Genomic DNA, 16,708 nt, shown 5'->3' on the forward strand with positions numbered 1-16,708 from the left:
CGATTATACCACATGCGCCTTGATTGTTTCAATCCGTATAAGGATTTTTGAAGCTTTATTTAATAAATTTTTTGGAAACCTTAATATGCTTCAGAATAATTTAAATCCTTCAACGATTTCCATTATACGCACATCACGTTTTTCTTGTATTACCAGATTAAAACCTGAAATGACGACATCCACCACAGGAGAACATGTCTCTATATAATCAATGCCAGGATATTTATAAATTTTCTTGTGACACAAGTCATCTTTATGTCTATCGACTTGACCTTTTATTTTTTTCGCACAAGAATATATTTATACCTCCACCGGCTTTATACTTTCAGGTGTTGGGACTATCCGTCCAACTTCATATTTTTCAGGTGAAATCAATTTTCATTGCGTATTTTTCATTTGGCCAATCATTTATCTGTCCAAATTTCATGACAGATTTGAGCTCAAGCTCCTCGTCAATATTAATAATATTGAGCGCTACATTATATTAACAATATCGTCGACGATCATTTTATATCGGTTCTACTATTACCCAATAAACACATAACTTATTGGGATCTCTTTATCTTATTATTTTCATGTACCTGAGCCTCTCCCATGAGGTATTATGAAGTGTTATGTCGTGGTGCTCTTCTAGAGAACTTGCTTCCTTATTATGACCATCTTGAACATTTGTTTCTCTCATTCTTTAAGGAGTTTTATCTTTGGAACCGATTAGTCTATTATACTTCATGCATGTCATATACTCTATTTATTATGAGTTTTATTTTATTTGGAGCATTAGCAACTGAATAAGATATTTAGCTTTGGGTCAGCAAATACGTCTGGCAATATTTTACAAATGAATTATCACTTGAACTTCAAGTTTACATTTTCTCGTACGAGGATCTAGATGTACTCATAATAATTCATTACATGCATTATTTTTTCAGCAGACCATTTTCTCCCCCTATTGTTGGGATCACCAACACATATCCCTAGCCTTATTTGGGGATCCATCTTTGTGCATTGTGGTGGAATAATTAAATCATATAGGACATTCATATTTTTAGATGGAAATTATTTGGTTCCTGACCCTGAACCGATTGTGATAGGGAGAACTTATCATAACTTGGCTAGATGCGTACAAGTGCTGTTGTATATTAAATAATATATCACATACCAAATTTTACTTTGACAGTTTTGTTCTCATAACCAATGGTTTAGATATAATTGGAGGCATACAATTTATGCTAAACCAACTTGGATTTAAACCAGTATTCTCAAGATAAATCATCATAATTTATATTCTGGAACTGTGCTCTAATAATTTGAGCAATCAATCTTGCAAAATCCAAACTGCAAGTTGATAACAAATGCACATGTGACCATAGAATAGATGCATCTATTAAAATCATATAATAGTAAACGGTCCACATAGAAGGTGACTGGGCCCATATATTTATCACCTTTTATTTGTTCCAGAAATCAAGGGATTCAATCCCAACCTTAACTGGTATATCATGAGAATAAGCAGCATAAGAGAATTCTTGAAGAATCTTATATTTCTTCAATATATGCCAATGTAATTCTCAATTAATGTTTCGCATCATAATTGAACCAAGTGGTCAACCGGTCATGCCAACTAATATTTATTTTCTGTAAACCTCTAGTTTACTTGTGGCTTGTGATTGCATCATCATGCTTATACTTGTGTAATACAAATAGAAGAAAAGTCAGGTAACCTTTTATATTTATCCGATATGATTATAGTAATATAAAGATATTCAATCTTCTTTTCATTTATAGTCTCAATATGCCAACCACTTTGGCTAATATATTTGTAAATCAAAATATATTTTTTGAGACTTACTACAATATTAATGTCATGAATAATTTCTTTCATCCGGGTAATAAAAATTAGTTCTTTCATAGCTCTTAACTGCTTTTGTACTATAAGATTTTTTGTCACACCATCCATATAATGAATGTCTCCTTCACAAAGAGAATCATATCATAATAATTGTCATGTTCAAAATCATCATAAGCAAAATAATTTCTTGCTTTAATTTTGCTTTTAATAACTTTCATAAGGCATGACAAAATATATTTTTTTGGTGTGTCACATGTATGCGACCAATGATATATTCATGTAACAACACAGTAATATTCATTATCTTTCTTTGTCTCAAACCTCCCTTAGAGGTGAGTTGTAGTATTTATCCAACCATGCACGAGTACATTATTATGCATAATATTTATCACATATATATTTTCATATTCACTTTAGGGAATAGAGCATATCTAGTGGGACGAGATTTTTATCCACTACTAGAAATCCAGTAAAAACCGACCAACGTTGGTCGGTAATGGCCAAAAACCGACCAAAATGCGACCATTTACGTGTGGACGGTATTTTTGTGGTCAGAAAGAAATACCGACCAAAGTTGGTCGGAAATTACCGACCAACTTTGGTCGGTCAATTAAATTCAAAAAAAAAAAATTGCAAAAAAAACCGACCAAAGTTGGTCGGTATTTTAATTATGTAAAAAAATGATTCACCATCTGAAAATCGAACCGGGGTCTGTAGTGTGGCAGAATACTATTCTACCACTAGATCATTGGTACATTTTGTTTTAAGACTGTTTTTTATTTGATTTATACTCTTTAATTGTATTTTCGCACGAAAATAACCGACCAAAGTTGGTCGGTTTTATTAAAAAGTAAAATTACCGACCAAAGTTGGTCGGTTTTTTTAAATGACCCGCCGAATTAACCGATCAATTTTGGTCGGTTTTTTAAATATTAATTTTTATTTATATTAATTGAAAAATCGACCAAAGTTGGTCGGTTTCTTGAAACATAAAATTCGCGGGACTCAAAAATAATTTCCCGCATTTTTGCGCCAAAGAAAACCGACCAAAGTTGGTCGATTTCGTAAAAAAAAAATTAAAAAAAAATATTTTGAAAAACCGACCAACTTTGGTCGGTTTTTTGGCCGGTTTTTTACCGACCAAAGTTGGTCGGTCGACCTTGGTCGGTTTTTGCCGAATTTCTAGTAGTAATCTAAAGCATATTATTTTTGGCTTAGTCATCATTATATCATCAATATGGTGTATTAGGACTCGAATCCAATGTCTTACCCTTATAAAATTCATGTTAATCCATAAGGCATTGGGACTCTAACCCAAAATCGTATTGTCATGGTGTACCGGGACTTGAACACAATGTCTTACCCTCATGGTGCGTTGAGACTTGAATTTATTGTCTTACCGTCAATTAATAATATAATATGCCAAAGTATATTAGACTCTTCTGACCCTGTAAAAATATTACTCCTCTATTTTGATATACCGTGAACATATAAAACGGACGTACCTTTAGTTAGATTTGGTGCAACTCGTTTAATCATTGAAAAAGTAATATTAAAGAACTACTCAAAATAGATCAAGGGTCTTACCAAAATTATACCACCAATTAGTTTTTCCTTTTCATGGCTTATTTCCTGATACTCCCAGACGTTTTCTTAGTAGACATTATTACGGAGAACAATGAAACTCGAGTGTTAAAGCTCGATTCTCTTAGTGGCGCTGCTCAATGGAAAGGAATAGATTCATCTTTGCTTCTTGGCAGTGGTGACTCATGCTGGCAGAAAACAATTGTAACTACTATTATCAGTTTCCTCTTTCTATATTTATGATACATAATTTAAATTTAAAATACATGGTATAACTAAAAATAATACTCCCTGGACAACATAGAAACATACTGATTAACGTGGCATACGAAATGTAGAGGTTTTCATTGCCTCAACCAAATTAATTCTAGGTTGCTGGCTTTTCCTAGTCTACCATAAAATATGCTATCTTCTGCCTTTGGAGATAATGATATAAATGAAAAATTAGATTATTGTGCTGATAACGTGTTATGAAATAAAAGTAATTTAGTAAAACATGAACAAGAAATGTTGTTATGAAATAAAAGTAATTTAGTAAAACATGAACAAGAAATGGAGATAGAGAGAAGGAAGGGATTTTCTTCTTCTTCAATTGTGTGTATTTTCCTATCTATTACAAGACTTTTATATAGGCATGAAAAGTGAAGAAAAATATGTCATTGAATATGTCATTAAGCATAGAAATATGTCATTGAATATGTCATTAAGCATTTGAGAAGATCATGGAGGAAGAGTAGATATCCACCATAATTTGATTTTTCTTATAACAAATGTATCTTTCTTTTTTGATAGACTATATTATATGTCTCATTGCTGTGTATTGAGTATTTTTTTTTTTTTGAAACACAGAAGAGCAAGAACATTGAAAAGACTTTTTTTCGTCGTTTTTGTGGATTGCGATTTTACACCTAACCATTAATATGAGTCTGTCTTAAAAGATATCATGGTAAAACCTTAACTCCAACAATGGAAGCTTACATTTTTTTTAATAGCATCACCTAATATTATTGTCTACTAATTCTACCATTATGATAGTTTGATGATGTATTATTAGTTAATAAATATGTAACTCGCAATACCAAATTCGAAATTAGGAAGTGCAAGTTTGGAGATATGTTGTTTCTCATGCTAATACAAATAAAACAAATTTGGGGAATACTTATTATCGATGTGGTTTTAATCTAAAGCATTACCAATCCAATTCACGCGCGCTTCTAGTGAACATTTTTTTCTTTGGCAACTTAATAAACAATATAATTTGAAAAAAAGAAAATCTGATTATCCAAATTATGAGACATCCTAAAACCAAACTACAATTGTACCTGACAAACCAACTATTAATATAAATAAAGTCATCTAAAAACATTATGTAAATATGATTTCGAATGAAGAATGGATGATAAGTTAGGGTGTATTTGGTACGAAGGAAAATATTTTCCGGAAAATGTTTTTCAATTTTATATTTTTGGTTGGTTTAAATGTTTTGGAAAACATTTTCCTCGTGAACTCATTTTTTCTCCAATTGGAGGAAAATATTTTCCCTATCAAGAGAAGGAAAACACATTTTTCAAAACTCTTTTTCAACCCTCCCCACCCTATTTCCCATCCTTACCAACCCCCACCAACCCACCCCCACGTGGGGGGAGGGAGGGGGAGAGGGAACAAGGAAACATGTGGACTTGGGGGAAGGGGGCCAGGAGAGTACCATAAAAAAATATTTTCCTAAAAAAGTATTTTGTACTCTCTAACCAAACACTAAAAAATATTTTCCGGAAAAAAACTTCCACTCACCAACCAAACAAGGGAAAATAAGTGATAAAATCACTCATTTTTCATGAAAACATTTTCCTTCGTACCAAACACCCTTAATATGCTACCTTTTCCTTTCCCAGTTCTTTTGATGATATATATTAGCATATATACATCATGTATAGGAAAAACAATAAAATAAAAATGAAGTGATAAACAATAGGAGGAGGAGCAGTTATATCCAATTTTCATGGAAAAGTTTCAGTTTAGCTACAAAGAAGCAGACCACAAAAAATGAGCCGTTGGTTTAAGTATCCAAGACTCATATCCAAACTAAAAATCTGATCAGATCAAGGCAAAATTCTAACAGCACAAGTCCTTTAAGAATCTTGCTATCACAAACAGAATACTTTGTCTGGTTAAGAATCACTCTCTAAGAGACAATGGTCAAGTTTAATAGCTATATTTGAAGTAGGTCTTTCAAGTTTATTATACCATCCTATACATCATCATGTGCTATACAATCTACACTTGGTGCTGCTATAGGTATGATGCACACAATGGAAACAGAATTCCAAGCATTTCATAGTTCATTGACAGACTTTATACCTGCTGCCAATTGAATGAGGATGTATTCCACTTCTTTAGGTTGTTGTTACAGTCCCTCTTAACTGATGTTAAGGGTGACGGGAGGGTGTTGGAAAGTCGACTTTGTGGGGAGTCGTAGTTGGTTGCTTGGCGGTATGAGGGTATTCGGATACATAGTGGTAGCGGTAGAGAATCCTGATGATGCTGCAGAAGAAGAAAACACGGGCACTGGAGTGACTACACCCTGGCTATGTATTTTCCAAGCCCAATTTGGGAATCCTGGAGAGGAAGTTGCTTCAACCTTCATCATTGCTCCTTCCTGTTAACAATAGGAAACATCTCCGTCATGCTTAAAGTTGGAATGCTGAAACCACTATCAATCATATGACTATCTATTTGAAAATAAAATCCATGTCAATCATCTCTGAAAATGAATCAAGTAAATATGTTTTGTTAAGGGTAAATGCCCTGAAAGCTTCTCGACTAGATTAACACCAAACATGACTACTAGATTAGGCGAGTAACAAACTAGGCTAGAAGCAGCCTTGAAATTGTTATGCTGGTGAAATTGTAAATTTTGCACCGGAAAATTGTTGTTGGCAGGGGCGGAGCTAGCATGTGGGATACGGGTTCGACCGAACCTAATAGCTTTGGTTCAAATCCTGTGTTGTCTTAAGAAATCAAAAAGATATGTATGAATTATCAAATTAGAATCCAGTAACTTAACGGACCACAATTCTAAACCCATAAATTTTAAATCCTAGCTCCGCCTCTGGAGGGAAGAGAATACTTGTTCGTCTTGATTTATCCATACCAGCAAGTAAAGTGTAAACAAACGTCTGATTAGATCAGAATTTCCATTGTTACCGTAATGGAGTTCATGTCCTATTATACAAGTGGTAAACTACACATTGCTTTTACATTCTTTAAAAATTTAATTTAGCATATGTCAAAAGTCAATCAGCATTTCCTGGTGTTATCTCATGTAAATGGTTACACTAGACACAGTAACGTAGAGTTCACATATATGTCCGAGTAGAGCATGATACTTACCATATTGTGCGGAGAAAAACCAGGATACACGCCAGTCAATAAAGACAGCTTAGACGCTGTTGGTGGACCTTGTGGAGCAGTAGAGGAGTTCTCTATCTGTAAGATAAAGAATAGCTTATCAAAAATTATAAAGAAAATGAAGAAGATTGACAAAGGAAGAGAATGTAAAGTCATGCTATAGAGTGAATATATAAATAATTAAAAAATGTGAAGTAGACTGGTGGATGTATATTCAAAAGTATTTTGCAGAGCGGAGAGTAACAACATCTGAATGGATCAGACCTCCCCAAAAGTAAGAAGCTATGTTGCGCGGACTACCCTGCCGCACCTGTGTCGGATCCTCCAAAATGCACTACTTTTGGAGGATCCGACACGCACCCGGCTATATGTTTGGAGAGTTCGAGCAACACAGATAAGAAGAACACAAAAAAGCTACGAGATTTTGGTAATGGAGATTACACTGACACAGCAAGTTGTTTAAGTATTTGAATCAGAAAATACCTCGAATCTTCTTCCAATAACCATTTCACGAGCTCCGAAATTGAAGTGTACGTTCCTACCAATTTCATCGCGCTTTGGACCAGCCAAAGGTGGAGAAATCCAGAGGTTCAGATCAAGATTCTGACCACTACCTACAATATATGTTCAGAGAAGTTATAAGATTCTGTAGGTTTCCAAAATGTCACCACAGAATTTGCAAGAAAGATGTAAGAGATAAGGATAGATAGATGTACCACCATCTTTATTATCCTCCTTTATATCCCGTTCATATGATTTAGGCTCAAAGTTAGTAACCGCTTCCCTTCCATTACATTTGATGGCTGCCTTGTCATAAGCCCTGCACCACAAATGAGAAAGTGCAGATTTGGTTGGACGGGATTCAGAAAATGAGATTGCTAAAGGTGAGACAATCAGTCTCAAAAGGGTATGAATTCATGATCACAAAAACCTTGTAGCTTCGACTTCGCTGTCGAATAACCCAAGATATATATACCTACAACCAATCATTCTAATCTTATAGGAGCAACATACAAACTAAGATCCTATCAATTTTTCACATAATAATTAACAACCATTGTGATCTAGACAGGAAATTTGATACAAAAAGCAACTAAAACACCAGCTTCAAACCAGATTATAAGTTCATAACACATAGTACAATATAATTTTCATATAGCTAGTTTCTTACTTTTTCCCAAGGTATTGACCCATGCGAGCCTCCCAGCGACCATATTTGTGCAGTGTTACCCCTCTGTATTTTGAATTTCCCCTAGAGAATCCAGTGCTTTGACGACGAAGGACTTGAACAAATTCTTCTTTTGACAAGTTTTTCATCTGCAGATCAATTTAGTAGAGGTCAATATTCAAATTAAACAATTCTCATGATATCGACAAATATTAATAGCATTCCAACACATTGCTGTACCTGCTCCATATCTTCTTCATAATCAGTTATATTGAAGTTGATATCAGCATCAACTCCCCGAAATTTAATTGCAGCTCGATCATATGCCCTGAATTATTCAAAGGAAAGAGGAAAAATAACATTTAGATCTACTTAATATGGATGAAACATAACAAAATTGATTGATTTAGGTTTGAGAATAAACTCTTACCTAGCTGCAGCATGAGCAGTATCAAATCCTCCTGAAAAACCACAAACCCCAATAATGGTTTAATCCCTTATACAAACTAACAAAAGAGTAACAATTGCAAAACTTTCTTCAATTAACTTTAAGCTTCAATAGATGCTTACCCAAATATACTTGTTTCCCACAATCCCTGCACATAGTGAAAAGAGATAAGGTGAATACCACATAGGCCATATGCGCTTCATCTCAGCATAAAATTGAGCATCTCAACCAATAAAAAAACAAATAAAATACTGAGGAGTAGAGCAGATCAAGATGGACTTTATGCTTCATTATTTGTACCTTACTACATCAAAATGGTTGAAATTTATTGGTCCATCTTTTATGCTACTTCACAGATCCTGACTAATCCCGCGCATAAATTATATACACATTCACATAGACGAAACAGAAAACAGAGACTCACAAATACCACTATATGCAATTATGTAACACTGAAAATAGTTACATTCAACAATTGTATGAGATGGGTCTTTTACCTAAGGTCTATCACTTAATTATAGTAATTAGTTTAATGAGTTTAAATTTTATGCGTTTGATGGCGTAAAAATATAGTAGTATTTACACAAGCATGACATTCATGGTAATTCTATGCAAATCTCTTAATAAGAATTAGTAATAGGGTAAAAATGGTAATAAAGCTATAATCACATGTTAAAATTTTCATTGATAGAGTAAAGAAATCTTTACACTTTCAGTATATATATCTTGAGTCCTTAATTGATACTATGTAGTTTTATCTTAATTTATCACCTAATTATGATAATATATGCAGACGTGTACCAGATATGTGATTCCCATCTTCCAGTTCGCCGGTAAAATGTGACACCACGATACTGTGAGCTACGGGACCTGGGCCCACGTCGGCTTTTCTTCACCGGCTGCTGTGCCGGCGCCGGGGGTTTGTAAATTCCCATTTCTGCTCCGCCGCCGGATTCCGGCACAGACAGGTTCAGCCAGCACTGAGATTGACCCTGAATCCTCGTCCCCTGCTCCTGCGATTCATTTTTCACCGGAAAAAGCTGCCTCGTCAGCACGTCATCAGTACTCATGTCATCTTCAATCTCAATGGCGCGATCGCTCTTCAGTATGGAGAAATTGAGAGTTGAAAGAGAATGGTGGGCCCGTTTAGAACCGTGATGGACGGAGGAGCTGTTGGAATCTTCGTCTCCGGCGACGGGGGCGTTGACGACGGAGGAGGAAGCAGTGGTGTTGGATGTTCCAGCAGAATATTCATCTTTGAAGAAAAGGGTGTTGTTGTTGGGGTCAGTCTCATCGCAATTTGAGTTCACAGAAACTGCAGATACATTCAGATCCAACATCTCTCCTTTACAAATACACACCGTTTACTTTTCTCAGCAAAGATATCCACAACAGACACAGAGAGAGAGAGAGAGAAAATAGTTTACAGATATTTTCTTCCTCAAAAGACGCACAATCGCATGATGATGATATATATAGAGAGAAAGAGAGAATATAGGGAACTCGAGAACGCGACGAGGAAGGTTGGTTTTTATATATAGAGATAAAAGCACGAATTTCTAGAGCCAGAAAGCTGACTAGCTAGTAGCTGTGTTTTTCAGCATGTGTATATTTTTAAGAGGGAGAGAGAATTGGGTATCGTGTAAACTTGAATTTAAGGAGAAGGGTAAAGAAGAAAACTATGAGGATTTTACATTTCTTGAAGAGACTGCGAAAGAGAGAGAGAGAGATCAAAGTGAATACACTAATGGTGGTTAAAGTAATGATTGCCAAAGAGGTTTTCTATTGGAGGAAGAAGAAGAAGACGATGCAATGAGAGAGAGAGAGAGAGAGAGAGAATCATTGATAAAGGACGAGAAAGGGTGGTGGGGTCAGGACCCAGGGGAGGTGTAGGAGAATTGGGGGTGGCGGGGGGGGGGGGGGTTTGGGTGATGAAGGACAAGTGGATTGGATGGAAAGAAGACGAAGGAAAAAACAACGGAAAATAAAACGTACAGTGCAGGGTGTTTGGTTAGTAAAAACTAAAATCAAGGTGTAATATGCAGGGCTCTTTTTCAGGTAAGTGGTAACCAAATTACACCCGCAATTTTCCTAGTATTTTTCTATTATAGGAAAGTCCTAACTTATTATTTACTCCTATTTCTTTCTTTCTCTCACTAACCTCCTTCAACCCTTTGTTTCGAAATGAGGAAAGGAAAGGCAAGGGAATATTGGAAAATAGTATTTCCTTCGTAGTTAAGGTATTTGATTGGATCTATAATTCAAGAAATTAAAGAAGAATTTTAACATAGTAAACTAAATATGTGAAAATACTAGTTTATCCTTTTGTTTACCCTTAAAATTGGATAACAATTAAACTTATAATGTGGTTCTAAGAAAACGTGATTTTACTTAATACCAATTGATAAATATGAAGATTAATAACAGAAATAAACTATAAAGTAAAGCAAATCAGTATTAGAATGGAACTCGGCCCTCAAGTTTGGATACCCTCGAATTGGTTGATGTAAGAACAATCAAAATATAACAAACTGACGAACGATAGTATAAACGAGAAAGATAATTATATAACTTTGATATCTGTGGACAATGTCCCCTTACAAATAATTAATACTATCATTTATATAGTAGAGGAATTCTACTTATGATATAATTCTAATTATATAAGGAAATCCCATGATTAGCTAATTAACCGTTCCAAATTTGATCTGTTCCGAGATTTCCGCCATGATCTTCGACCAGTCACGGATGTTTCGCCTTTCCGTTATTATGTTATCTTCGATCTTGCTCGATACCTGTCTTATTCGGTCTCGATCAGTGCTGGCCTCGATCTCGACAGGTACCTCGAATCCCGAACTTGGTACTTTGTCCTCGTACCTTGGTCTGATCCACTACGGGGCCGACCTTCGATGCAGCTCCCTGATCCCTGTCAGATAGAAAAATTGGGTGGGCTCAGTTTTAACCGTATACAGATAGTCCCCTTATTTTTTGGAGTGTAATGACAAGAAACGAATTGAGCCTTTAATTTTTACCTCGGCCTGCCATGACGTCACCATGTGACGTAAGCGACGGAAGTGACCGAAACGTCCTATCAGTGCAGTTCCCTAAGTCATTAATGAGTGTCAGTTGGTGGTCGGTCACTAGTGCCTTTGAACCGTCGTCGTGAATCTAATAAATAGACTATTTCCTCATTAATTCAAACTTTACTTTCACTTCCTTCTAATCTCCAAAGCTTTTACATCTCTTAAGTTCTTCCTTTTTACAAATCTTCAGGTTTTGTTGTTAATCCATTCTCAAACGCCAAGTCCTATTATCTTCCTTTCCTTTAAACTTACACAAAAATGGCAAAAATATCGAAAACGGTACCACAAAAAGAAGTTGCTTCATCTTCCCAACCGGCCAGCGGAAAAACGCCGGTGGAACCCCGTCTTGAGGAATGCATTCCTGGGGGGTGCGCACTAAACTCCGATTTCAAGATCGATAAAGCCTCGTCAATTCCTGGTCGATGTAAGCCAATGTCGAGGTATATATACTCGATAACTGGGGGGGATACCTTAAGCAGGTAAAGAAAGAACGCAACTAGGAGGGCAAAGATATGGTGATCCCGACCCCCGAAGAAGACATCACCACCCATGTGGAAGGGTTTGTAAGTGTCTACACTTATCCTTTCACACTGGGGCCCCTCGACCCCGTCATCGTTGATTTTTGCCGTCAATATCGAATAACCCTAGGCCAAATTCATCCTTCCTTTTGGCGAATTGTTATTCTGCTCTAATTCTTCGTGAGCAAAAGCAAGGGGTTCCCTTTCACCCTCAATCAACTTATCAGATTGTATAGCCTTTGCCTCTATCGAGGTGGGTTAATAAAGCTCCAACGTTGAGCTACCAAAGTGTTGTTCTCGAGCATAGACGAGGACAAGGATCGAGGATGGATGGGCCGGTTCGCTCGAGTGAGGACTTCCGACCTAATCCCAGCCGAGAAGATACCATTTCTTGAGAAATGGAACATGAATCGTAAGTACCGTCTCACTATTAGCTTCCATGTATTATTTGTTCCTTTGTCTTTTCTTATCGATGTATTTTTCCATGATGTAGCGGTCGCTTGGATGCCCCATGTGATTCCCGACCTCGAGAGCTGGGTTCGGAACCTGGCCTCGACCGCTACATACGCCGAGCGCTCATGGTGCGATTTATCAAAGGGTCGATTGGAGGCCAAGACTCATGGTTAGCCCACTTTTTGTGTATTTGATGATTCGATTAAGATGCCCTTCTTCTACTTATTCAATTTTCTCGTGTACAAGCCTCGGCAACGATGTGGTCATGAGGCCCCTATCTGGTGAGGAGGAAACTTAGATCCTAGCACAAAAATCGGCGAAGGACAAAAAGAGGTAAAAGACCTCAACCTCTGAGGATCTAGAACCTAAGAAGAAGAAGGCTCGTAAGCCGAAAAAGAACATCATCCTTCTGACCGAAGACTCTGTTTGGCGTCTAAGAGAGGAAGACGAAGAAGAGGAAGAAGACGACTCTGGGCCGGTTGCCTGAGTGGGAATGAGCACCGAGGCCCCAAAGGCCACTGAATCGGTGAAGGTTGCAAAAACTCCATCTCGAGATGAGGGGGTCTCGGGAAGAGACTTGGGCGAAGTCCCCAAGTCATCGAGGATTGAAGATGCCTCCCACCATAATGAGCTAACGGTGGGTACGGTTGTAGGGGCTGGTCTCAAGATGGAGAGAACGCCCCAAGTGATCCATTTGGGGCAATAGAAATTGGAGGCTCCCCGCCGCTCCCCTCGTTTTTTGAGGAGATGATTCAAGAGGCTCGGGCCTTGAAGACCCCATCCATCGAAGGAGCTCACAGAAAGGAGGACCACTTTCTTGATTACTTTACTGGGGTCAAAGATGCTACCGGCCTGAGTGACTTGGAGGTCTCGAGGAAGGACTCGGGCGAGGCATCGAGCCTTTTCAACGAAGCACAGCAAGCTCTGAATCGGGTAAGCCTTAACTCCCCTTGTTGGTATTACCTTGTGTTAATTTTTCTCTTCATGTCTAACTTCTTTTCTTCTTTCTGCGTAGGCCTCAGCGCTTCATCGGGAAGCATTTTCTCAGTCTCAAGCTGAGTTGAGTCGGTACGAGGCCGAAATACAAAGGCTTACCGAGGAGAGGAATGCCTTCAACCTTCTCTGTGGGTAAAAAGAAGAAAAGAACAAGGACCTTCGAGTAGAGTTGGCCATGACTCACAAAGATCAGACCGACATGATCGAGCAAGTAATGAAAATCTTAAAAGCTCATGGGCTCGATTCGGGAACGGTGGATAACATTTCAATCTCACCGCTGCAACAGAAGGTTGAGAGGATCGAGCATCTCCACGAGGAGGTCAACATGATGAAGGTAGAGACCTTGGGGTGTAAAGAAAGTATGGACCGCTTTGTTGCATAAAAAGAGACTGCTCGAGCCCAATTGTCATCGGTCGAAAGTTAGCTTCGAGGCATGAAGGAGAAGAGCTCGACTTAGGCAAAGAAAATAGAGGAGCTCGAGGCTCTGTTGGCTTCTGAACTTGCAAAGGCCAAGGTAGATGCGATCGTGGTCGCCTACCTGGCCGATGATGAAGTAGCTCAAGTCCAAGCGAGAGAGGCAGCTGAGACTGCTCAAACTCGAGCACATTGGATTGCTGAGCTCGCCAAATGCCAATCTTGGAGGGAGACCCTCGAGGATATCCACGCTCGAGGTTTCGTTCTTACCGACGAGATAATATAGGCTAGAGATCTTGAAGTTGGTGTTGGAGCGCTGGCCTCTTCCGATGATGATGATGGTGATGGCAGCAAGAGCGAGTCTGAGAATGGGGAGGACCTCGATGGAGAAGAAGCTGCCCCTGAGGAAAACTAGGAATCTTAGGCTTTTTCTTTTTTGATTTTTTGTGCGGGACCTTGATCGGTCCTTGTAAATATCTTCGTATATATAAAAGATCATTTTTCTCTTTGACTTGTCTTTATTTTATTTCCTACCTCGTGAAAATTTTGTTTTATTCATACTTTATGAAAAATTTGCTCATTCGTTCGAGGCTTAGGCAACTTGATCGAAGCCGGACTAGTGTAGTCTTAATTGAGTGAGTACTTGCTCGAACACGGAATAGGGTGAGCCTTAGGTTTTAATTGAGTGTGGATGATATTTCGAACTCAAAAATAAAATGGCCCTTTAGGCTCTTGACTTAGGCCGATATGGCCATAGTAAAAAGAATGGCTTTCTCCCCCTTTTCGGCTTGAAAAGTTTATTGTTTAATCATATAAAATTTGTTGTACCTTAGCATAAAATAAGGGATTTTCTCGAGAGTTCGAACAATTTCGTACCCCATTAGGGTTTTCAAGGGTCGATATTATCTAGACCCTTTGTTTCGTAATGCCTTAGCATAAAATAGAGAATTTGTTCGAGAGTTCGAATGACTTTGTACCCATTAGGGTTTTCGAGGGTTGATATTATCAAGACCCTTAGTAATTCAGCCAAGGGTAGCCTTTTTAACCGATTTATGAAAATATTCGAAGGCCTGTTTTATAACGGAAATCGGACGTCTCTGAACCATGTTAATTTGGTCGTAGCCTTTAGCTTGGGATTCGCCTTTTGGGCTTGTTCCCCTGTTATACTTCGAACTTATTCGAAGTATCAGTCCCCGAGTGGGGTGGCCGTGGCCTATAAAATCGAGGGTTACCTTTTTAAGGTCTTACGATCTCGAGGTTTTAGTAATTCGATCATGTCGATTTTTTGGATGGCAGTCCCCGAGTGCGGGGTCAATTGTTTGAACTTTAGTTGTGACCGGCCCTTAAGCCTGTTTCCACAATAGATCACAAGCATGACCTTCTAAAGTAAATATTTTTCTAAGGCATGAAATATCTGGCAAGGAAAAATACTTTTTTCAATAAATTAACATGCGTACATATTTGTCATTAGGGCTCGAGTAATCTACATGGGCATGGTTCGTTCGACCGTTTGACCCTTACAAATATTTACCTATCGAGACCTTGTCGGCACAAAGTATTTTCCTTGTAACTATCCAAGGGTGATGAACTCCAGTATTCGAGGTTGATAGTAAAGGAGCCTCGGATACTGTTGAATTGCTCTAAGTTAGCACGGACAATGGTTTCCTCGTTAAAAATCATGCCGGAAAAACACATTTGGTATAAAAACCGGTCTAAGGGAAAAAGAGTGCAACGCGTGCTTTCAGACCTAAGGACTTTGTTTTTGAAGAATCCTTTGATGTCTCCGATTAAACACCTGCAAATGGTTAGTATAAAATATAAACGGAAGTGGAGAAGATCGTACCTTAGTAGTAATATCGTTTGAGGAGTGATATGTTCCAATTTTTTGGTAATTGTTCGCCGTTCATCATGCCAAGTTTGTAGTATCCATTTCCAATGATATCGAGGACCCGATACGGTCCCTCCTAGTTCGAGCCAAGTTTTCCTTCGTTTGGGTCTTGAGTATTAAGGGCGACCTTCCTCAGAACCAAGTTCCCAATTTTAAAGTGTCGAAGATTGGCTCTTCGATTGTAGTACCTTTTGATCCGTTGTTTCTGTGCGGCCATTCAAATGAGGATGGCTTCCCGTTTTTCATCTAGCAATTCGAGGCTCGTATTCATAGCCACGTGATTTGACTCTTCCGTTGCATATCGAAACCTGACGCTGGGTTCCCCGACTTCAACCGGTATCAGAGCTTCGGTGCCATATACTAAAGAGAACGGTGTTACCCCCATACTGAATTTTGGCGTTGTTCGATACGATCAAAGGACTTCGGGAAATATTTCTCTTCATTTTCCCTTAGCTTCGTTCAATCTTTTCTTCAGATTTTGAATGATGGTCTTGTTTGTCGATTTGGCATGTCCGTTCCCACTAGGATGATATGGCGTCGACAGGATCCTTTTTATTTTGTGATCTTCGAGAAACTTTATCACTTTGCTGCCGACGAATTGCTTTCCATTGTTGCATATGATCTCAGGAGGCATCCCGAATCGACATATAATGTGGTCCCAGATGAAGTCTATAACTTCTTTCTCTCAAAGTTTCTCGAAAGTCCGTGCTTCAACCCACTTAGAGAAATAGCCAGTCATAAACAAAATAAATTTAGCTTTACCTGGGGATGATGGTAGAGGGCCGACGATATCTATTCCCCATTTCATGAATATCCATGGGGATAAGACTGAGTGGAGTTGCTCTCCGGGTTGGTGAATCATCGGCGCATACCTTTGACATTTGTCGCACTTTCGAACA

At 38.1% G+C, this 16,708-nt stretch overlaps 1 protein-coding gene across 2 annotated transcripts; it reads right to left on the minus strand.

Moving 5' to 3' along the window:
• Positions 1-5,404: 5,404 nt before the first annotated feature.
• LOC107778909 (AP2-like ethylene-responsive transcription factor TOE3) lies at positions 5,405-10,276 on the minus strand. Of its 2 annotated transcripts, none has more exons than XM_016599234.2 (9): positions 9,259-10,276; positions 8,580-8,605; positions 8,440-8,470; positions 8,250-8,337; positions 8,013-8,158; positions 7,561-7,661; positions 7,325-7,455; positions 6,824-6,919; positions 5,405-6,089 (listed from the first exon to the last, which is right to left on the minus strand). In XM_016599234.2, exons 1-9 carry the CDS (start codon positions 9,795-9,797, stop codon positions 5,850-5,852), a joined length of 1,398 nt encoding a protein of 465 aa, XP_016454720.2. In that variant the 5' UTR covers positions 9,798-10,276; the 3' UTR covers positions 5,405-5,849. The 2 variants fall into 2 exon arrangements, with proteins under 2 accessions (XP_016454720.2, XP_016454719.2); XM_016599233.2 differs by having other exon boundaries at positions 7,558-7,661.
• Between the last annotated feature and the right edge of the window lie 6,432 nt (positions 10,277-16,708).

Source organism: Nicotiana tabacum, chromosome 13 (assembly GCF_000715075.1).
Source record: "Nicotiana tabacum cultivar K326 chromosome 13, ASM71507v2, whole genome shotgun sequence".
Classification (NCBI taxonomy): Eukaryota; Viridiplantae; Streptophyta; class Magnoliopsida; order Solanales; family Solanaceae; genus Nicotiana; species Nicotiana tabacum.